General features: G+C 40.7%; 2 protein-coding genes across 2 annotated transcripts; one reads left to right on the top strand and one right to left on the bottom strand.

Annotated features, from left to right (window-relative positions):
• Mrpl44 (mitochondrial ribosomal protein L44) lies at window positions 1-4,488 on the top strand. Its single transcript, XM_050161067.1, has 4 exons — window positions 1-261; window positions 1,576-2,044; window positions 2,844-3,022; window positions 4,165-4,488. The coding sequence occupies exons 1-4, from the start codon at window positions 80-82 to the stop codon at window positions 4,253-4,255; spliced, it is 921 nt and encodes a 306-aa protein (XP_050017024.1). The 5' UTR covers window positions 1-79; the 3' UTR covers window positions 4,256-4,488.
• Window positions 4,489-20,539: 16,051 nt separating this feature from the next.
• On the bottom strand, window positions 20,540-21,898 carry LOC126512991 (protein SET-like). The gene has a single exon (XM_050161074.1). The coding sequence runs from the start codon at window positions 21,869-21,871 to the stop codon at window positions 21,002-21,004; it is 870 nt and encodes a 289-aa protein (XP_050017031.1). The 5' UTR covers window positions 21,872-21,898; the 3' UTR covers window positions 20,540-21,001.
• Between the last annotated feature and the right edge of the window lie 528 nt (window positions 21,899-22,426).

Genomic DNA, 22,426 nt, shown 5'->3' with positions numbered 1-22,426 from the left:
GCTCAGCTCCTGGGGACCTGTGTTGTGGCTGCACCGGTCCGGCTGCCTTCCTTCCGCCCTCGATTGCCTGGTGGCTGCCATGGCTTCTGCCGTGGTGCGGCTGCTGCTGCAGCAGGGCTCTCGCCGCCTGTTGGCTCCGGCCGCCCCCACACTGGTTTCCCCGGTTCGGGGAGTGAAGAAGGGGTTCCGTGCAGCCTTCCGCTTCCAGAAGGAGCTGGAGCGATGGCGCCTGCTGCGCTGCCCGCCGCCGCCCGTGCGACGGTAGGCGTCTCAGGAGTGTTGAGTGGCCAAGGTGGCGGTGAGGACACTGGGCTGCACCTGCAGGCAGGCAGAGGGGTGGGACATGGCTGCACGTGACCTGGGGCCGAGGAAAATGGCGACAGAAGCCTGGCTGTCCCCTGCGGAATCTCAGGAACCCCAGTTAGAGAAAGGGGTCTTGCCGGAGAGTAACCACTTGGGATTGGCGCAAGTTTGTGATCGCCCAGTCTTAGGCCGGAGGTTCTTTGGGCCCCTTTAAGAGGGATAGCACCATTCTACAACATTGCGAGCCAGGACAGAAAAATTCACTTCTGCATAGAACTGAACTATGTATTCACTGTCCGGAGTAAGAGGGGGAAAGTTTAGGTTTTTGATCTAAATAATCTTTTCACTGATAAACACACACACACACACACACACACACACACACACACACACACAACAACAACAACAGCTACAAAACCCTCCAAAACCAACCATATGCTTTTATCAAGTGCTTCGTGCTTATATATGATCCTGCATCTTGTATCTTCTGTTTGCTATGTCTTTGTGCACAAAAATTCATGTAGATCTACTTCATCCCTGTAGTTACCTGACATTTGACTTCCATTAGACAGGGAACTTTCTCTAGTTTTTGGGAATTTACTCCTGATGTGAAACTTTGATTGCTACTTAATCCTGCTCTCCAGGAGAATAACGATCCTGTTTATTCTAATTCTTGTAACTGTGTGTGTATTTAAGGTGTATACCCACACACCAGTCACTTATGTCTGCTAGGCAAGCGCTCTACCATTGAACTACAACAGCCTCAAGCCTCGCCCATGCTTATTAAGTTTTAACATGTATTATATTATTGTATTGATACAATTATTATAGTATTGTTACTAGCTGAAGGAACTGGTAATTTAAGTGGACATTTCTGAAATTTAAATAAATAGGATATAAACTAAATATACTTTTAACTTCTGTCCTGAACCTATATAGTTATAATTTTTTCATATTTAGATGGAAAGCATAATTTCATTGTTAGAACAGAAAGAAGGAATTTAGAAGCTAGAGCAATAGTCTAATCTGATGTGAACTGTCACTTTAACGTGGCAGTTAAGCCAAAAGGAAAATTAATCTTAACTGTATATGTAGAATGTAACAAAGGGCTTCCAGTGTTCATCGGTATTACTTTTTTTGTATTTACTTGACGTTAAAAAAAAAAAAAGCCCAAAACTTTTTTTTTTGTCCCTTTATATAATAAGACTAGAGCACAATTGCACATGATCTCACGCTATCCTTAACCATCTCTCACTATCTCTACATCCTCAGTTCAGAGAAGCCAAACTGGGATTACCATGCGGAAATACAAGCCTTTGGGGCTCGGTTACAAGAAACCTTTTCCTTGGACCTTCTCAAAACTGCCTTTGTCAACAGCTGCTATATTAAAAGCGAAGAAGCGAAACGTCAGAAGCTTGGGATAGAGAAAGAAGCCGCTCTTCTGAACCTTAAGGACAATCAAGAGCTGTCTGAACAGGGGCTGTCTTTTTCACATCGGTGCCTCACGCAGTTTCTTGAAGATGAGTTCCCAGACTTGCCCACTGAAGGTGTTAAGAGTCTAGTTAGCTTTCTTACTAGTGAGGCCGTTGTTTGTCATGTGGCTAGTAACCTGGCTGTGGAGCAGTTGACCCTCAGTGCGGAGTTCCCTGTCCCCCTGCCTGTATTGCGCCGGACTTTCTTTGCGGTGATTGGAGCCCTGTTACAGAGCAGTGGACCCGAAAGGGCCGTCCTTTTCATCAGGGTGTGTATCACCAATTGCACTTGTTCAAACACACTCGATGTGGACAGAAGGAACAATTTCTTTTTCTCATTCATTCCTTTTATACACCTTTATAGACCTGACTGTTTCTCTCCCCATAAACTGACAAAGCCCTAAGCAATTTTCATGGTAATATTTCAGTTTGCTTCTTTTGTGGAATGGAAATATTAAATGCTGGGTAGTGAGTTCTGAAGGATTTAAGTCATTTTCGGCTTTTAGTTTTGCTTTTTGTTTGTTTTGTTTTGCTTTAAAGGGAAAGATTTTTTTTAGCTCAGGCTGTAAAAAGGAATGCAGTCTGTCATGGTGGGAAGGCATGGCCATGTGGCTGTGCCCTTAAGAGGTAGGTAGACACAGGCTTGTCTTCTACTTGGAATTTTGATAATTTAATTGTTGAATTGTAGGGTAGGGGTCTACCTTCTGTATAATTTTGATAGGTTATTTTGCCTGACATTGTTTTCTTAGGATTTGAAATTAGAAGTTTTTAATTAAACTATGATTTTTTTTTAATTAAAAACTACAAATAGCAGCATCTATGATATAATTCTGGTAGAGTGTTTCCTTGCCTGGCTATGTGAGCCCATTGGGGAGAAACACAAACCAGAATTCCAAAGGCTAAAACTGAAAATGCTCTACAATCTCGACTTTGGAGCATTTCACATTCAGGCTAGCTGCTAGATTTGCCATTCATTCCCATTGGTTTTTATGGGACACATGGATTTGAATTCTGGTCATAATATTCTTTGTTCTAATTTAAATGTATAAATGGTTGTTTTATGCGCAGGACTTTCTAATTACACAAATGACAGGGAAAGAGCTCTTTGAGATGTGGACCGTCGTAAATCCCATGGGACTTCTCATGGAGGAACTGAAGAAGAGAAACATTTCTGCTCCCGAGTCTAGACTCACCAGGCAGTCTGGAAGCACAACCGCTTTGCCTTTGTATTTTGTTGGCTTATACTGGTTAGTAGAAAATTCTTTACTTCATAACTTTGATTGGAGGCCTTAAACATAGACTTCTGGTTTTAAGTGTTATTTCTAACAGCCTTAAAATTGTTTCTCTGTCCCGGGCATGGTAGTGCATGTCTTTAATCCTGGCCTAGCAGTCAGGAGTTAGAGGCAATCAATCTCTGTGAGTTCAAGGCCAAACTGGTCTACAGCTAGGACAACCAAAGCTACACAGTAAAACCCTGGAGGGTGGGAGTGGGGTCATCTCTGATTTTTTTCTTTCTTCTATTAGAGGAAGACAAGTTATCTGTATTTTACTAAATAGTACCTTTTAAAGATTTTATGTGTGTGAATATTCACCTGCATGTTTGTGTACCACATTCATGTGGAGACCAGAAGAATTGTCAGTCTCCTGGAGCTGGAGTTACAGATGGTTTTTAGCGTCTGTGTCGATGTTGGGAACCAAACCTGGCTTCTCTGCAAGAGCAGTCAGTGCTCTGGACCACTGAGCCCTTCCCTCCAGCTCCTGCTAAGTCACTTTTGGCCAGCTGTTTGCTGTAGAATTTCATGGGGTATAAGCTAGCCTCATATTTCCTGTATAAAAAATAAAAGTTTGGCTTCTATCTGTTGGTGCTTTTACCTTAATCTATTCTTGGCAACAACTTCAATTAGAGTCAGAGTAGAAGAAAGGAACTTTGTGTCTATCAAAGTTTCAACCATTTAGATAGAGCCTTTTAGTTTTGTTAGAAGTGAACCTGTCTGAAATTGATTGTAGGTTTTGAGAGAGAAAGCTCAATTAGAGTACTAGTTAGGAACATTGAGTATCTCAGATAACTAACTAGATTAAAATGTCTGTACACATTTTCCCAGTCTTTAAAGATTTTCTAATCTAAGGACTTGCCATGTAGACCCAGTTGGTTCAAACCCAGAGTCCTGCTTGCCTTTGCCTCCGAAATGCTGGCACCAAAGTTGTGCATCACCACACCACACCCAGCTCTAGTCTTTGAACCCCTGATCCTCTTGCTACTTTGTGCCCTGACTTGGAAAATACTGGGCTTCATTGGTTATTATAATTCTGTGGAATGGAATGCAAGGCATAATGGCCTCATGGGCTCTGTCTTCCTGTCACTCAGGATCACTGTCTGTTTTCTTCCTAGTGATAAAAAGCTGCTTGCAGAAGGACCTGGGGAAACGGTGCTGGTTGCGGAAGAGGAAGCCTCCCGAGTGGCGCTTAGGAAGCTCTATTGATTCACAGAGAACAGACGGCCCTGGGACTACTCCAAGCCCAAAGAGAGCTGGAAAGCAGAGAAAACCAGCGTTGCCAGCTAGTCAGCAAACAGGGTGACACCATCATGTTGTAGCAAAGCAGTGAGGCAGTGCCGACAGTGCTCCAGGGTTAACAGCTCAAAATACAGGAAGGAACATGTCCTGTCTCATATTTTTACTGTATTCCTAAAATTAAACAAGTGTTTGTTAGTTGATGGATATTTGTTTCATTTTGCTGTTTCTCTTCTATATTGGTTTATTACTATGTGTATGATTTGTACAGCTAGGTGTATTTTCTTCCCTTCCGGCTTTGAAGGATAGTCAAATAGATGTGGTTCGTTGTGATGGGAATAAAAAGATACTCTTTCAGATACATTTCCTTTTCATATTGACGCAAGAAAGACGCTGAAGAAGCAGCAGTGGCTCTGAGTGTCACAAGTTTGAGGGGAAGGCTGCAATATTGAGTCCCACTATAGAGGCAAAAGGGCAGGACCAGGTCTAACTGAAGGAAGAGGAGGAGTCCTAAATAAGTAATTGCAGGTGGTGGTTGAGACCACACCATCTCAGGTACTGAGCTGAGCGAAAGCCCCAGGGACAGGTGGTCCTTGATGCCTACATTTGCTTGTCAGATGCCAAGTCAGTGGGGGCATTGCAGCGCTAAGTGTCTGCCTCTGGGATCCAGGTGAGCTCTTTGGACCTGAAATTGATTTGGGCCAGTTTGAGCCCCAGAAGAGTAACAGAGATCAGGGTTTTTGTTTACCCAGTTCCTCCCTTCCCTAGGCATCATGATCTGACTTTCCACCAAAGGCTGTAAATTCTGCTGCCTGGCCCTTTTCCTTGGTCTTGTGTATTACAGTAGTTCAGGTTGTTGCTGGACTGGCTGTCTTCAGGTTCTTGGTGTTTTGGTCAATAATAAAGTAAAAGCCCACACTGATTGCAAAGTTGCAAGGAAATCTTATTTAAAGCAATAGAAAAGCTCAAAATATCTCGCAGGGAGTAGCATGCCGCGTGAGGGAAGGGTCTCAGTAGCCATGATTATTGTCTGGAGCTTTCCCTTATGGGGTCCTAGAGGAGGAGCTGAGTTCCTAAGGGGCGTGTTTGGGTGTATTTTATGGAGAGGAGTGTGTGTGCATAGCACATGTTGGTAAAGGAGCTGGACTGCCAAGTACATTTTAAAGAAAGGGAGTTGTTCATAGCCTACTCAACTGAGGTCCCAGGTTGACTGTAGTGCCTGTACTTACTATGGGACAGTTGGCCATTTGGGCAAGGGACTGGAGATTAAGGAACATGAGACATGGGTCATTCGTGAAGAGAAAATGCAGAATGCCATTTATTCAAGTATAGAGAAAACCTATACCTCTCTTCTGTACAGTGGAAATACCCCAGGCAGGTGGGAAATTACTAGGCTCAAGACGGAGCAAACAACTCCCCTATAGCTAACCACCAGGGTGGGCAGAGGGTGCACAGGAACAAACAAAATATTTTGCCAGAAACTGCAAGCTATCCTCAACATGAACCCCTGGGAGGAGGGGTAGACCTGTGGGCCCTACAGTTGACTTTCTTGGCTCAAGCGTGTCCAGTAAGTTCTTGGGTCTGTTTTCCCTGATGTGATTTCAATATGCCAGTTTGCCCTTATTGTCTTAATCTACCCCCAATAAATTATACAACAGTGAATTTCCTGTTGACAGAAATAAAGCATTTATTCTGTGTGCATGGTGGTGTCAGACTGATGGTGCCATTCATGTGTTTGCACAGGCACACAGCCATCCTCCATCCTCAAAATGAAATAGCTGATTGTAAAATAGTCTCTCGGGACCTGGAGAGATGACTCTGCAGTTCAGAGCACTTACTATACTGTTGTAGATATTGGGCTCCCAGCACCCATGCAGTTCAGAGCACTTACTATACTGTCGTAGATACATGAGGTGGCTCACAGCCTTCTGTAACTTGAGTTCCAGGTGTCTGGTGCACTCTTCTGGCCTCCACGGGCACTGCACACATGTTGTGCCCATATATGCTTGCTTATACACAAAGTTAAGTCAGTCCATCTTTAAAAGTAATAGAGTCTCTCAGGACCAGGCACAGTCTTTGAAACTTCTACCCAAAAATAGGTTAATTTTACAGCAAGACACAGCCTGATCTCAGCAGGACCTCATCACCAGCTTCCAGGCTCCCTCCTGTATCTCCAGCTATATGAATTTTGTGTGTGAGAAACAGATTGGTAGGGAGGGAAGTATTAGTTAGCTTTAAGTGCATATGAAAGGGAGAAAGGCCAAAGTGGCAGTGCTTTGTTGGGGTGCATTGAGAGAAAGAAACCAACTTCTGAGGCTGGAGAGATAGATGGCTCAGAGGTCCTGAGTTCAATTCCCAGCAACCACATGGTAGCTCACAACCATCTAAAATGAGATTTGGTGTCCTCTTCTGGTCTACAGGGATACATGCAGGCAGAACACTGTATACATAATAAATAAATCTTCAAAAAAAAAAAAAAAAGACAGAAAGAAACTCATTGTTACCTGATATAGCACAGCTATGCTACTAGCTTTAACACATTTTCTTTTTAATCTGCTCCATTACTTGTTTTTGATTAAAAAATAGAATCTGAGACATATCTCTGGCACTGATTGGAGACATGACTTTTCTTCTGCACTGCCCTAAATGCCTTAAGGTTACTATCTATCAGTGAGCTCTGAAATAAAAAGACACCGTGTCTGCCCCTTTAGGGTTAATTGATCCATCTTTAAAATATTGCCTGGTATTAACAGTGACAGTTTGTTATCTTGAAATGGCAGAATGCATTTCATTTGAATCATAGTTGGTAGTAAGGGTTTAGATAGTTGCTTATCTAATCCCTGTAGTTTATGGAGTTGGTTCTCTTTGCTGTATTTTCTAAGCACTGAAAATAATACAATCCCTTTCCCCCTTTAAAAAGGAAAGCAGCACATGTCTGGTAACTGGATATTTCTTGTTTCACATGTTTACCATGCAACAGTACATTTTTTAATACTAGTACATTCTATATTTCAGTCATTGTTTATAAGTGCATTTCTGAGGTATATTTGCCATCAATTCAGTTACCTCATGTTCTGTTTGATTAAGGAAAATCAGCCTTCTGAGGAGGTATGCAAGCCATTTTCTAGAATAGATTGTTTGGTTGGTTTTTTAATTGGTAGTTTATCAGGGACTTATTTTACTTCACTTTCTTGAGAAGATGTAATAGAAAGGTTTGTATGTATACAAAAGTCATTTGATTTGGTAACTATAATTTTAAGGTTAAAATTTTAAAATCTAATCCAGATTATAAAATGAATATACTCAAACACAGTAAAAATGTCTTGTAAGTAAAATTAGTATGCAATTTGTATGGAGCCATATTCTCCGGCCACCCTGGAAATAGTCTTCTTTTTGTAAGTATAAAGGATAAATTTAAACATTGATCCAGGGACCTTTGATGGCCCAAAGTAGTAGCCATGAAAGTTCCTTTCCACTGAGACGGTTGAAAGAGTGTACAGATCAACAGCTCAGATTCTGGAAGGATTTCTCTAAAGTATAATAATGCAGACTGTTACAAAGCAGAAGTCAGGCAAGAGGGCAAGGGAAGGACTAAGCTTTGAAGGGACAATGCTCTAAGATGTGCACTTGTTTCCCTTCTAGCTTTTTTACATTGTATTTCTTTTGATATAATTTCAGATTTAAGACTGAGATTTGTAGCCCAGACCCCTCAGACGATACAGTGGATATAGTGATTGATGAGAAAGTGCAGCTGAAGGTCTGTTGTGCTCAATCACGTAAAGCTGTAATTTGTTTAATACAAATAGTAAGCATGTAGACCTAATGTAGCCTGGGAGCCACTCAGGATATTTATGCAATTAAACTTTCATGCATATTTACATGAAGTATGTAGAAGTTCAGCCAATTATCAACACTTAACATCTAGTTATACATTCTTAATTCAAGAATGTAGCATTATATAGAATGCTGTTCAATTTAATTTTAGCCCTTTTTAACATTACCTTTTTTTTTTTTTTTTTTTTTTTTTGGCAAGCCATGTGATTTTACCTTCCAGCAGTTGTCTGGTTTTGATTCTTCAAAATTGCGATTTTTATTTTAATTACTACCCAACTGTCGTTAAGTATTTTGTTTCCTGGAATTTTGTTTTGAAACAAAGATAAAGGCTGTGTTAAATGACTATGTCACCTTATTAAAATTCTGTCGGTCACTGAAAAAAAAAAGAGTTAATTCAAAAGGGTCTGTAGATCATGTGAACTGAGTGGAAAACTCACTTCAGAAAAACTGTTCCAGGCACTAGAAAATACAGTATATGACAACTTCAGCAGCTCTGTTATCATAATGGCCGTGTTAGCCAATCACCCGAGAGTATTTTCCTCTCCAGTAGCCCCTTTGGCCATTGTACACTCTCACCCTTGACAGTGTTTCCTGTTATTCTATAATAATCCCTGTCTGTCTTCTGCTTGGAGCCCTGTGTTTCTTCTGAACTCATTCAACAGAGCTCACACGGGTGTGGGATAACTGCAGGCCAGAGCTGGATCCCAGTACCATTTTTACCCCGATTCATAAAGCCAGAGTGTATTTGTCGTCTCTACAGGGCCTCCCCCTTGAAAACAAGAGCAAGAGTCCCCAGGCCTGTGACAAAAGTCGTCTCCACAGCATTCATTCTGAAGCTAGAAAGAAACACCTCTGAGATGAGAGACTGTTGTAAAGCTTTGGTCTGTCTAGGGCAAGGAAGACCCTCTGTCTCGATGGAGAAGGCATCTCAATCTCACCCTCTGCCAGTGATGTCTCAGCCCACCGAGGATAAAAGCCTCTTGCTGAGACTGGCGGGAAAGGTGGAGCTTGTGTCTTGGGTAATAGACACAATATCTTAGGTAACAGAGACTGTTTCCAGAGGGCGTTTGAGAGATAGCTAAGTCAGCTAAATCAGTAGTTTTCTTAATCAAGTTTCATTGTGATTTTTCTTTTGTTTGTTGAATCTCATTAGTAGCTAAGGCTTGCCTGGAACTCTCATCTTTCCAGTTTGCTATTTCTGTTTTGTTGTTTGTTGCTGTTGTTGTTGTTTTGTTTTTTTTAAATATATGTTTCAATTAAATGCAAAGATAAGAGACCAAATCTAGTGCAGACATCTTTTGTGTTGTCATCCATGAGTCCGTGTCATGAAAACATCTTGATAAATCCATGGAGTCGGTTATATCATGAAGTGCATGACACCAAGCATGTCCAACACCGGCCCAGCATGTGTGAAATGCCTGACTCTAGCTAGAATCCGTTGTAGGTTTCTTTAGGCAAGCATTCCTTTCAGTCTTTGGTGAATTCACTGGCTAACTCAGGAATCCTCTCCTCTCTCTCAGAGTTGTGTGGAAAGTGTAGTCTGTGACTTCTCTTGCTCAGGTTTTAAGACTTTAGTCTACAAGCTTGATTGAGAACTGTGTTATCTACTGCAGTAGAACCTAGCTGAATTCCTGCCCACACTCACCTTGTTTATCTTTGAATATGGGATGTTTGGAAGTTCCTGTTTATTTAGCCTGGTCTGATTACCTGTCTCTGTCCTCATCACGATCCCTCATGCATGCTAAACAGCATGGCTTCCAGTGCCATGACAGGTGACGATGGCAGTGGAGATGACTAGAAAACGTAAGAAATAAAGCATGGCTGTTCTTGCCCTTGTCTTAGCCTCCTGTCGCAGTTCTCTTTAACCTCCCAGTCCCCAGGGTTACAAAGTTCATTTCCTAACTTACTTCCACTTGCTTGCTATTGACTGAATTCAGATAAAGGAAAAGTATTGGAGACCAGCTTTGACAAAAATACCACTTACCACGGTAGGATCATGGGGATTAGAAAATTAGTAAAGATGATGAAGATGCTAGTGAAAATAATAAAACAGAAAACATAGGATAGTACCGGGAGGGAGTTCCAGTGAACACTGAAATCACCTGCGTTTAATTTCCATTTGCTTAAAATACCCCAACCCCAAAAGATAGGAGTAAGAAAAAAAAAATAAAATAAAAAACTGTGTTAACATGATACAAGGAAATGAACATACCATTTGAAGTTTGTGGGTTACATTCTTAGTTAAACATTCTGTTGCAAGAACAAGACAAGTCACGCTCAAAACCTACACCAAAACATTCTGTAGGCAAACCACTCTCTGGGTGGAATCCATTATTATCTACTTAAAGCGGTAGAAACGTAGTTGGATACTTAGACTTTTGTTTGGGGTAGAAACACATCTACACCTCTATTCCTGAAGTACAAGGTATGGATATTAGCCACACCTATTGACAATAACCTTGAGAGAGCAGAACTATCTGTTCTAAATCTAGGTGGTACCTTGGTTTGTGGAAGGAACAGACAACCTTGAAGGAACAGAAGTAAGTCCCAACTCTAGGTGGAAATAGTCTCTCATTTTTGGGCCTCCATGGAAAGGAACCAGTTTGGAGGCAAAACCTGGCTTTGTGACTCCCTTCAATTCTCAAGCTTCAAAACCCTCTCTCTATAGTTCTACACAAGGAACCAATGTAGCTTTAGTACATAAAAGAGTCTGCAATGAAAAAGACCCATATTTTTCCTAAGAAATATATTTTCAAAACATTTCTAAGTAAAAATTTTGAACTCAAATTGTTAGGCTATATTTATTTTAAATCTTTTTAGAACCACTGAAAAGTGATGATGGGCTGGAATGTGGAGAAATCGGCTTATTTCCACAGTTCCATCTGAAATAGCTGAAAACTTGGAATCAGTCTCTGCACAAGTTTTACCCTTAGGGAGTAAACTTTACACTTGGGTAGGGCTAGAGGAACACTTGGGCTACGAGGACGTGAGCGGAGCACATGACCAAGCTCATCCAGTGATTGTCTGGAGTGCTAGCTTTTTAACCAATGCCATATCTACACTGTAAAGGCGATCATAAGAACATAAGGGAATTACTGAGCAGAAAAGACATTGTTGGTTTTGGACTGAAAAATATAGTCATCTATTGTACTTTAACTCCCCTGTCTTTTCTCATGCTATAATTTAAGCCCATAAGATCCTAACCCAACAATGGAAGGTTGAACATCTAGGATAATATAAGTTGTGTTATTTTAAATTCAAACTGTATTTTACTATATGCATATATACAGTGGAGAAAATTATTCTCAAAGTCTTATGTGCCCACAAGAGAAATGTAGTAGGGATTATAGTTCTGGTTAAGAAAGGAACAAACCAAGAGCTATTTTTGTAGACCTAGGCTGATCCTGAACACAAGATGGCGCTCCAGCCCTACAGCAAAGCTTAGGATGCCACACGTCTAGTGGGGACCACTGTCTTCCTCTCCAGAAAGAAAGGATGTGTGTATATGTGGCATAGGATTATGTGTCGTGACTTTACCGGGCCCCACACAGCTTTACAATTCTGTGAAAATATCTGCCTGGGTTATCCCACTTCCTGCTTCTCCTCAAAATTCTACTGAGGAATTTGATGGGTGTATACTTCACTTCTGATGCCAAGAAATGAGTGTTTGGTTTTCATTTCCATTTTCAGCACAGATGCTGAAAATACAAAAATTTAAAGTTTTTTTTTAACCATTTATTACTATTTGAACACCCACTCAAACATCCTGCTGACGGTGAAACACCTCGCAGCTGGCAGTGTGCCAGCTAGGCCTACGTCCCCATGTCCACTGCTTCCGGTCTTTTTCACAGGTAGCCTGTACCATCGTTCCAATCCTCAGTTTGTAAAGGCCTACAACCCTTGTAGTTGAAAACCTAAGGATCTGCAGCTCTCGACTTTGGGTATGAGAGTTTGGGTTGAGTCCGTGGCTCTGAGCAGAATACTGAGGACAGCTTGATTTAGTCTCATCTTGCAAACTAAGGTCACCCACGCCCTGCCACCAGTAGAAAATTTATGCAATCAAAATCTTCAGGCCAGGCATGGGAGTGTATGGTTGTCATAGCACCTAGAAGGTAGAAACAGGAGGATCGGAGTTCAAGGCCAGCTTTGGCAATACAAGTTGGAAGTCTGCCTATTCTGGAAGACCCCAACTTCCTCCCCACTCCTTATCCTGAAAATCTTAACCACAAACCACAAACCAGATGTGGTGAATGGAATCACAGTACTCAGAATGAGAAAGGTTGAGACTAGAAGATCACAAGTTTAAGGCCAGCCTGGGCTAGGTAGTGGGACCCTATTTCAAAAAAAAAAAAAAAAAAAAAAAAAAAAAAAAACAAAACAAAACAAAACAAGTTAAACGACTCACAGCCATGGCACATAGTTTTGAAAAAGAAATGCTCAGTTGGTGGTGTTTGCATTCCCACTAGTCGTATATTTGGTGGCCTGTCATTCACTAACAGTACAAAACTAATGACTTAAGAAAAATGTTCCTGGAGGAAAAATAATTGAGAAAACTAAAAACCGTAAACTTACTGTCCCTGCCATTGACAAAAGACCTGCACGACTTCACTATCCAGAGGAACTTTCTGCCAGGTTCACGGTACATTAAAATTGTAGAGTAGTCTAATCTATTCTGGTCCTTTCTGTGCAGAAGAGATGAGTCATTAGGTCATTTGCAGATGGAGAAAGGTTGTTCCTAAACCTGAGATCAGCTTGCTGACGACGCTTCCTCTACACAAGCATCGTCACATCAAGGCAGTATGGCACCAAAGGCCTGGAAAGATTTATCAGAGGCCTACAGCTAATGAGACAAAGGCAGAGAATGCTCAGCTGACTGACTTGATGGAGATGTTCATGGGGAGCCAGACAGGTGGTCACTAGATTCAGTTCTTGACTCTAGGACAGATGTCAACATCCAGGAAGGGTTGTTTCTAAGGCAGCCACACCTTTTACCTTAGAGCTGGGTTCATCGACTCCAGATAGAGGCTGAACTAAGTTTAAAAGTTTGCTTCTATTTGCTGAGTGACACTCAGTTCATTCCATTTGTAAGCGCTAGTCAGCAGTGATCTCGGTGTGATGGGAAACAGTGGTTTCCATTTAAATGCTTCTCATTTAAATCACATTGGTATCTTTTCTCAAGACTCAAAAGAAAGGATGAGCTTACTCTGACAAATACTGGAGAGGATGTGGATTGATGGGATTGCAAATTGGTCCAGGCCCTCTGGAAATCAGTGTGGAGAATTCTCAAAAAGTTAAAATAAATCTACTATATGACCTAGCTATACCATTTCTGAGCATAAGCCAAAAGACTCAACATCTTATTACACAGATAACTGCTCAGCCGTGTTCCTTCCATTCCTGCTCTGTTCACAGTAGCTAAGAAGTGAAGACAATGTCCTTCACCTGATGAGTGGATGGTAAAAATGTGATCCGTATATACTATGGATACTATGGATACCATTCAGCTGTAAGGAAAATGAACTCATGAACAGGTAACTGTATGTAAGTGGATGGAACTAGAAAATCATACTGAGTGGGGAAACCCAGACCCAGGAAGACAAACGTTGCATATTCTCTCATCTGAGGTTCACAGCTCCAAGTCAGTCTTCAGATGTAAATATATAAGCTGGGATAACTGCAGAAATCAGGAAAGTAAAGCGAGACCATTGTTGGGGCAGGGTGGAGCAATAGAGAGGGGGAATAGCAGTCTAGTGATCTAAAGGGAGAAATGGGAAAAATGGAGGGGCGGTTAATTGGGGATGGGATGGAGATGAATACAGAAGGAGGGGGTAAAATAATAAGATGTCTGAAAAAGTTATGAGGAATCATTGTTATATACCTAAAATACCTACAATGCATCTAAGTCTACATTTTGTATACATATACTTATTTATTCATTTATTTTTTGAGACAGGGATTCTCTGTGTAGCTCTGGCTGTCCTGGAACTCTGTTGTAGACCAGGCTGGCCTCAAACTCAGAGAATCAATTGCCTGCATCTGCTTCCCAAGTGCTGGGATGAAAGGCCTGTATCACCATGCCCAATTGCATATATAGTTTAAATGTAATGTTCCCATCCAGGTATACCTCAACAATAACCAACAACTCTCTAACTGGACTTAAGACCCACTCAAAAAGATGCAAGTCATGCCTGGTATTGCAAACCTAGTCAACTACCTAGAGTCAGTGAATTCATGGACCACGGAGAACCTAAAACTGTCACTTTACTAAACCATCATACTCCCTAAACACACTCTAAATACTATCCTAATATCCACAGGGAAGTGTAGACCTCTCCCCTCATCATGGAAGCTTCTTTTTTGCAGCAGAAGGAGCCCTTGCAGAAAACCACAGCAAAACAAAATGCAAGACTGTGAGACCCAGTCACAATTGCTCCATCTGCAGCACAACTCCTGCACCCAAGGCTCAAAGATCCCTGTGGAGGATGGAGCAGGGAGTTGGAGTTAAGAGCCAGAGGAACAGGAAGTTTGCTATGACTTGTGTCTCCTAGTGATGTCAGAGAAGATACACCCAATGAAGACTCAACAACGTGGCTACCTAAACATGACCTGAACAAAGAAGGAAGACACCAATAGACGGGCTAATGCAGGAGGAAAGCTCAAAAGAACTACAGGCAACTAAGGGATACTGAGAGTGGGAAGAAAGTCTTCCCCAAAACCAAACAGTCAGTCCTGAAATATGCATACAAGTAACATACAGACAGACCAAGCAGGTTGTATTTACATATTTAGGTATACACTTTTTAGAAAAAGAGGCATAAATGAAGCCTTACATAAAGTACTAGGAGGAAAACCCCAACCCAAAAAAGCTAACTGCACCCACAAAAACACAGCCATCTGATAAATCCCCACCAGCATAACCCAAAGAAGGGAAACACACAAACACTACTACCTAAAAATAACTGGAATTAACAACCACTGGTCATTAATATCGCTTCATGTCAATGGACTCAATTCACTTATAAGGAGATACAGGGTAAGAGAATGGATACAAAAACAGGATCCAGCCTTCTACTGTATGCAAGAAACACATCTCAACCTCAAAGACTGACACTACCTCAGAGTAAAAGGTTGGAAAAAGGTTTTCCAATCAAATGGACCTAAAAAAACAAGTGGGGGTAGCTATCCTAATATCCAACAAAATTGATTTCAAACTAAAATCAGTCAGAAAAGATGGAGAAGGACACTTTTTACTCATAACAGGAACAATCCATCAAGATGTAATCTCAATACCGAACATCTATACCCATAATACAAGAGCACCCACATATGTAAAAAAAAAAAAAACATTATTAAAACTTAAGTTCCACATCAAATCCCACACACTGATAGTAGAAGACTTCAACATTCCACTCTCATCAATGGACAGGTCAACCAAACAGAAATCTAACAGAGAAATAAGAGAATTAACAGATGTTATGAATCAAATGAACTAACAGACATCTATAGAATATTCCACCCAAACACAAAAGAATATATCTTCTTCTCAGCACCTCATGGAACCTTCTCTAAAATTGATCACATACTCGGTAACAAAGCAAACCTTCACAGATCCAAAAAAATTGGAGTAACCCCCTGTGTCTTATCGGATCACCATGGATTAAAGTTAGAATTTAACAACAATATTACTCTTGGAAAGCCTACAAACTCATGGAAATTGAACAGTGGACTACTGAACTACCCCTGGGTCAAGGAAGAAATAAAGAAATTAAAAACTTCCTTGAATTCAACAAAAATGAAGGCACAGTGTATCTAAACCTATGGGACACTATGAAAGCAGTGCTAAGAGGAAAATTCATAGAACTAAGTGCCCACATAAAGAAAACGGAAAAAGCTCACATTAGTGACATTAGTGAAAGCACACCTGAAAGCTCTAGAACAGAAAGAAGCAGACTCACCCAGGAGGAGCAGAAGACAGAAAATAATCAAATTGAAGGCTGAAATCAACAAAATAGAAACAAAGAGAACAATACAAAGAATCAGTGAAATAAAGATCTGGTTCTTTGAGAAAATCAACAACATAGACAAACTTATCCAAACTAATCAAAAGGCAGAGAGAAAACATCCAAATTAACAAAATCAGAAATGAAAAAGGGGACATAACAGACAGTGAGGAAATTTATAGAATCATTAGGTCATACTACAAAAACCTGTACTCCACAAAATTGGAAAATTTAAAAAAATGAACAATTTTTTATATAGATACCATATGCCAAAATTAAATTAAGATCAGGTGAGTAATTTAAATAGACCTATGAATTGCAAGGAAATAGAAGCTGTCATCAAAATCCTCCCAACTAAAAAAAGCCCAGGACTTGATGATTTTAGTGCAGAATTCTACAAGAACTTCCAAGAAGAGCTAATACCTACACTCCTCAAAGTGTTTCACATAATAGAAACAGAAGGAACATTGCCAAACTCTTTATGAGGTTACGGTTATCCTGATACCAAAACCACAAAAAGACTCAACCAAGAAATAGAATTACAGACCAGTCTTACTCACGAACATGGATGCAAAAATACTCAGTAAAATACTGGTGAACTGAATTCAAGAACACATAAAAAAAAAATCCACCATGATGAAGTCAGCTTTATCGCAGAGATGCAGGGCTTATTCAACATATGAAAATCTATCAGTGTAATCCATCATATAAATAAACTGAAATAAAAAACCCAGAAGATCATTTCATTAGATGCTGAAAAAGCATTTGACAAAATCTAATACCCCTTCATGCTAAAGGTCTTGGAGATATCAGGAATACAAGGAACATATCTAAATATAATAAAAGCAATAGACAGCAAGTCGACAGCCAACATTAATTAAATGGAAACTCAAAGTGATTCCGCTAAAATCAGGAACAAGACAAGGCAGTCCACTCTCTCCATATATATTCAATATAGTTCTTGAGGTCCTAGCTAGAGCAATAAGAGAACAAAAGGAGATCAAGAGGATTCAAATTGGAAAGGAAGAAGCCAAACTTTTGTTATTTGCAGATGTATGATAGTATATATACGTGACCCCAAAAACTCTACCAGAGACCTCCTGCTGCTGATAAATACCTTCAATGATGTGGCAGGATACAAGATCAACTAAAAAAAATAGTAACCCTCCTATACAGAAATGATAAAGAAGTGGAGAGGGAAATCAGAAAAATATCACCTTTCACAATAGCCACAAATAACATAAAATATCTTAGGGAAACACTAACCAAAGAAGTGAAAGACCTATTTGACAAGAACTTTAAGTCTTTGAAGAAAGAAATTGAAGAAGATACCAGAAAAGTAAAAAATCTCCATGTTCTTGGATAGACAGGATCAACATAGTAAAAATGGCAATCCTACCAAAAGCAATCTATAGTCAATGCAATCCCCATCAAAATCCCACACAATTTTTCACAGACCTTGAAAAAACAATAATCAACTTCATATAAAAAAACAGGATATCCAAAACAATCCTGTACATAAAGAAACTTCTGAAGGCATCACCATCCCTGACATCAAGATTTATTACAGAGCTACAGTAATGAAAACAACATGGTATTGACATAAAAACAGACAGGTGAACCAATGGAATCAATCTGAACACCTGGATATTAATCCACACACCTATGAACACCCAATTTTTGAAAGAAGCTAAAATTATACAATGGAAAAAACAAAGTATCTTCAATAAATGGTGTTGGCATAACTGGATGTCAACATGTAGAAGAACGAAAATAGATCCATATCTATCCCCATGCACAAAACTCAAGTCCAAATGGATTAAAGATCTCAATATAAGTCTGACCACACTGAATCTGATAAAAAAGAAAGTGGGAAGTTGTCTTCAATGCATGGGCACAGGACACTACTTCCTAAATAAAACCCTGGTATCACAGACACTGAGAGCAACAATAAATAAATGGGACCTCCTGAAACTGAGAAGCTTCTGTAAAGCAAAGGACACAGTCAATAAGACAAAAGGCAGCCTACTGAATGGTAAAAGATCTTCACCAACCCCACATCAGACAAAGGACTGATCTCCAAAATATATAAAGAACTTAAGAAATTAGACATTAAAATTCTAAGTAACCTAATTAAAAATGATACTGAACTAATCAGAGAATTCTCAACAGAAGAATCTCAAGTGGCCAAAAGACACTTAAGAAAATGTTCAACATCATTAGCCATCAGGGAAATGCAAATCAAAATAATTCTGAGATACCATCTTACACCTGTCAGAATGACTAAGATCAAAAACACTAATGATAACCTATGCTGGAAAGGATGTGGAGTAAGGGAAACACTCATTTATTGCTGGTGGGAATGAAAACTTGTACAACCACTTTGGAAATCAGTATGGCGGTTTCTCAGAAAACTGGGAATCAACCTACTTTAGGATCCAGGAATACCACTCTTGGGCATATACCCAAAAGATGCTCAACCATACTACAAAAGCATTTGTTCAACTATGTTCATAGCAGCATTATTTATAATATCCAGAACCTGGAAACAACCTAGATGCCCCTCAACTGAAGAATGGATAAAGAAAATGTGGCACATTTACACATTAGAGTACTACTCAGGGGTAAAAAACAACGACGTCTTGAATTTTGCATGCAAATGGATGGAATTAGAAAACACCATCCTGAGTGAGGTAACCCAGACCCCAAAAGATAAATATGGTGTGTACTCACTCCTAAGTAGATACTAGCTATAAACAAAGGACATTGAGCCTATTAGTTCATGATCCTAGAGAAGCTAAGTTATAAGGTGAACCTTAATAAAAACATATATAGATCCATCTAGAAATTGGATACAGACAAGATTGCCTGATAAAATTGGGAGCATGGGGGTGGGGGGAGAAGGTAGAGTAGAAGGGGAAGAAGAGGGGAGAAGGGGAGAGTTGAGGAGAACCTGAGGGAATGGGATAGTCGAGATGGAGGAAGGACAGATATGAGAGCAAGGAAAGAGATATCTTGATTGAGGGAGTCATTATGGAATTAGCAAGAAACTGGCTCTAGAGAAATTCTCAGGAATCCACAAGGATGACCCTGGCTAAGACCCTAAGCAATAGAGGAGAGGGGCCCTGATCTTGACTTTCCCTGTAGTCAGACTGATGATTATCTTAAATATCACCACAGAACCTTTTTCAATAACAGATGGATACATGTAAGAGCCAGCTTGTTTGTCCACGGCTGCTCAGTCCCGAAATAATTACATAGAAACCATATTATTTAAATCACTGCTTGGCCCATTCGCTCTAGCTTCTTATTGGCTAACTTATCTTAATTTAACCCATCTCCATTAATCTGTGCATCACCACAAGGTCGTGGCCTACCAGCAAAGTTTCAGCATGTCTATTTCTTGTGGCTCCATGGCTTCTCCCTAACTATGCCTTCTTCCTCCCAGCATTCAGTTTAGGCACCCCCCCCCCCCCACCTAGCTCTATTCTACCTTATCACATCAAGCCAGTTTTCTTTATTCATTAATAGTATTCACAGCATACAGAGGGGAGACCCACATTAGAGCACTGGACTGAGCTCTGAAAGTCCAGCTGAAGAGTGGAAGGAGTGAGCATATGAGCAAAGAGGTCAAGACCATGATGGGGACACCCACTGAAACAGTTTACCTGAGCTAATGGGAGCTCCCCAGATCCAGCCAGACTGGGAAAGAACAAGCATAGGACTAAACTAGTCCCTCTGAATGTGGGTGACATTGAATTGCTGGGGCAGACTGAGGGGCCACTCGCAGTGGCACCAGGATTTATCCCTACTGCATGTACTGGCTTTTAGGTATCATATTCTCTTTGGATGGATACCTTGCTCAGCCTAGATAAAGTAGGGAGGGCCTTGAACCTTCCCCAAAGCAATGTGCCTTACCTTCTCTGAGGAGTGGATGGGGGTGGGGTAGGAGGGTGTGTGGAGGGAATGGGAGGAGGGGATGGAGTGGGAACTTGGATTGGTATTTTTTTTTTGTGTACACATTGGTTTTATTGTAACAAAGCAACTTGTACACTTCAACATTTAAAACGAGCATCTTTTCCTTCCAGTGAAAACCAAAAAACTAAAAATAAAAAAAATTAAAAATAAAGTTACAACAGAGAATGTGAACTCCAAATAAACCCCTACAGGTTCTGCTGATTCTCCCATTGAGTGGTAGGGCTCGAGTCATCGTTAGGAGAGAATTTTATTTTAAAAGTGTCATCTTAAACTGCAAGGATGTCTGTTAAACATCACAATTAAACATGCCAAAGGAGAAGCCATGTTGTCACAATGCCCACTTACCCCCCCAGACACCTCAAACCCACCCTTGCTGACCTTCTAACCCCCCCTTTTTTCTTTTTTTTTCTTTTTATTAAACAAGAGAAAGTAGACAGATACATGTTGGTAAATGCTAACTGTCTGTATTCACATAGACACAGTGTAATCTCTGAGCCCAATATACAGAGAAAGGAAAAAAGCTAGAATTCTATGCACTACTACACAGGGGCCTAGCACCCTCCAGCCTCCAGCAGAGCCAAAGGGGCTGGAGGGCTTTTCTTTTTTCCCACAGAGCACGGTGGTGGTGGTGTTGAATCCACAGTTCAAGACAAGAAAAGATAAAAATGAATGTAGAACAGAGTAGTGGAGATTCTTTTCCCATTGTATTTTGCTCAAGACATTTCCCCAAAAATAAGTTGAGAACCATGGTATTGAGAAGCGAGACCTCAGAAACAGGGCGACTGAGCACAAGAGGGATTGGGGACGGGAGGGAAATGACTGCAACTTGCTCCCAGGGACTGGAGAAATTTAAAAAATAAAAAGAAAATAAAAAAAGAGAGTCGGAATCCATCAGTCTTCTGTGCTAGTCATCCTCGCCTTCATCCTCCTCTCCTTCTTCCCCTTCATCATCATCTTCATCTTCATCTTCTTCCCCTTCATCTCCTTCTTCATCAATATCTTCCAAGCCTTCTTCTTCTTCATCATCATCGTCATCATCTTCTGCCTCTCCCTCTTCATCGTCCATATCAGGAACCAAATAGTACTGCAAGGGGTTTGGCCAAATGTCGTCTTTGATGACCTCTCCTAACTCATCTGCACCTGCATCAGAGTGGTCAGTAAACCAGGTAAAGAAGCTCTCTGGCTCTTCGTGTTGTCTCTTCCTGCTGGCCTTATTCTGTGTTTGACTCGAGCGTTTTGTCAAATCCTTTCCAGATTTCCATTTGATTTCAGTGGACTTTGAGGATGGGTCACCACTCTCATTCAGATGAAATTCTTTGGAGAGAACTTTATTTTCGAAGTAGGGATTTTCATCAAAATAAAAATCTATTCTGTAACCTGATTTAATGTCTTCAAATTCTGTTACTTCAACTCTGGTTAAATAATGCAGAGCCTCTTCGTCTTCCTCCCCAAACAGTGCAGACACTTGTGGATGGTTGACAAATGTGGTTACCCAAAAATTTGGGATTTTAGCGATCAATTCTGACCTCTTCTGAAAAAACGGTTGGCGGAGTTTGTTATATTTTTGTTCTACTTTTAGTATTTCCTCACTTGCTTGTTCATTAAGTCTGTCTATTTCATTTTGTACTTCGTCAATGTGTTCAATTGCTTCTTGCTGTTCTTTTTCTCCCTTCGGCAGGCTGGGAGAGGCAGACTTGTCCTCCAGTTTCGGGGACGGAGCCGATTTGGGTTTCTTGGACTGAGGCAGAAGCGCAGATTGCCATTTCGGGGCCATGACACGAGGGAAGTGGCTAGAGGCCAGAGGCCAGATGCAGAGAGCAGGAAGAAACTCGCAGGAACTCTTGGATTGGTATTTTTAAAAAAATCTATTAAATAAAAAAAAGAAAAAGAGGCCATAAATTTGAAGGAGAACAAGGAGGTTGGTGGCATGTGGGAGGGTTTAAAGGGAGAAAAAGGAAGAAGGAAATGATGTAATTGTAACAGCAAAAAATTTTAAAACGCTTTTTTCAAAAGTACAGTAGGTTGGGAATTTTCAGAGACCGCTTGGTGGGCTGTAGCTCCAGCTATTTGAAGAGTGCCTGCCTAGTGTACACAAAATCCCAGTACCACATACATGGAGCATGGTGGTGCATGGCTGTATTCCTAGCGCATGTGAGGCAGAGGCAATAGGGACAGGGTGCAGTTATCCTCAGCTGCATAGAGTTTGCCGTTACATGAGATCCTGTCTCAAAAAGAACAGCAATGGCTTTCCACTCTGTGGCATTTTCAAGTAGGTTCTCAGTAGGTAGAGGATACAATATTTCACCATTCACAGGAAAACTGAGGACAT

Source organism: Alexandromys fortis, unplaced genomic scaffold (genome assembly GCF_014885135.2).
Source record: "Alexandromys fortis isolate MF-2015 unplaced genomic scaffold, M_Fortis_MF-2015_v1.1 scaffold_98, whole genome shotgun sequence".
Taxonomy (NCBI): Eukaryota; Metazoa; Chordata; class Mammalia; order Rodentia; family Cricetidae; genus Alexandromys; species Alexandromys fortis.
The sequence above is the reverse complement of the archived record's forward strand: the minus strand, read 5'-3'. Positions and strand labels throughout refer to the sequence as shown.

Excerpts from the sequence above, each read along its gene's own strand:
- Mrpl44 (XM_050161067.1), top strand. The coding sequence starts at position 80 with ATGGCTTCTGCCGTGGTGCGGCTGCTGCTGCAGCAGGGCTCTCGCCGC. Across the intron at positions 262-1,575 it reads CCGCCGCCGCCCGTGCGACG|TTCAGAGAAGCCAAACTGGG; the intron begins GTAGGCGTCTCA and ends CTACATCCTCAG. Across the intron at positions 2,045-2,843 it reads GGGCCGTCCTTTTCATCAGG|GACTTTCTAATTACACAAAT; the intron begins GTGTGTATCACC and ends TTTTATGCGCAG.
- LOC126512991 (XM_050161074.1), bottom strand. The coding sequence starts at position 21,871 with ATGGCCCCGAAATGGCAATCTGCGCTTCTGCCTCAGTCCAAGAAACCC.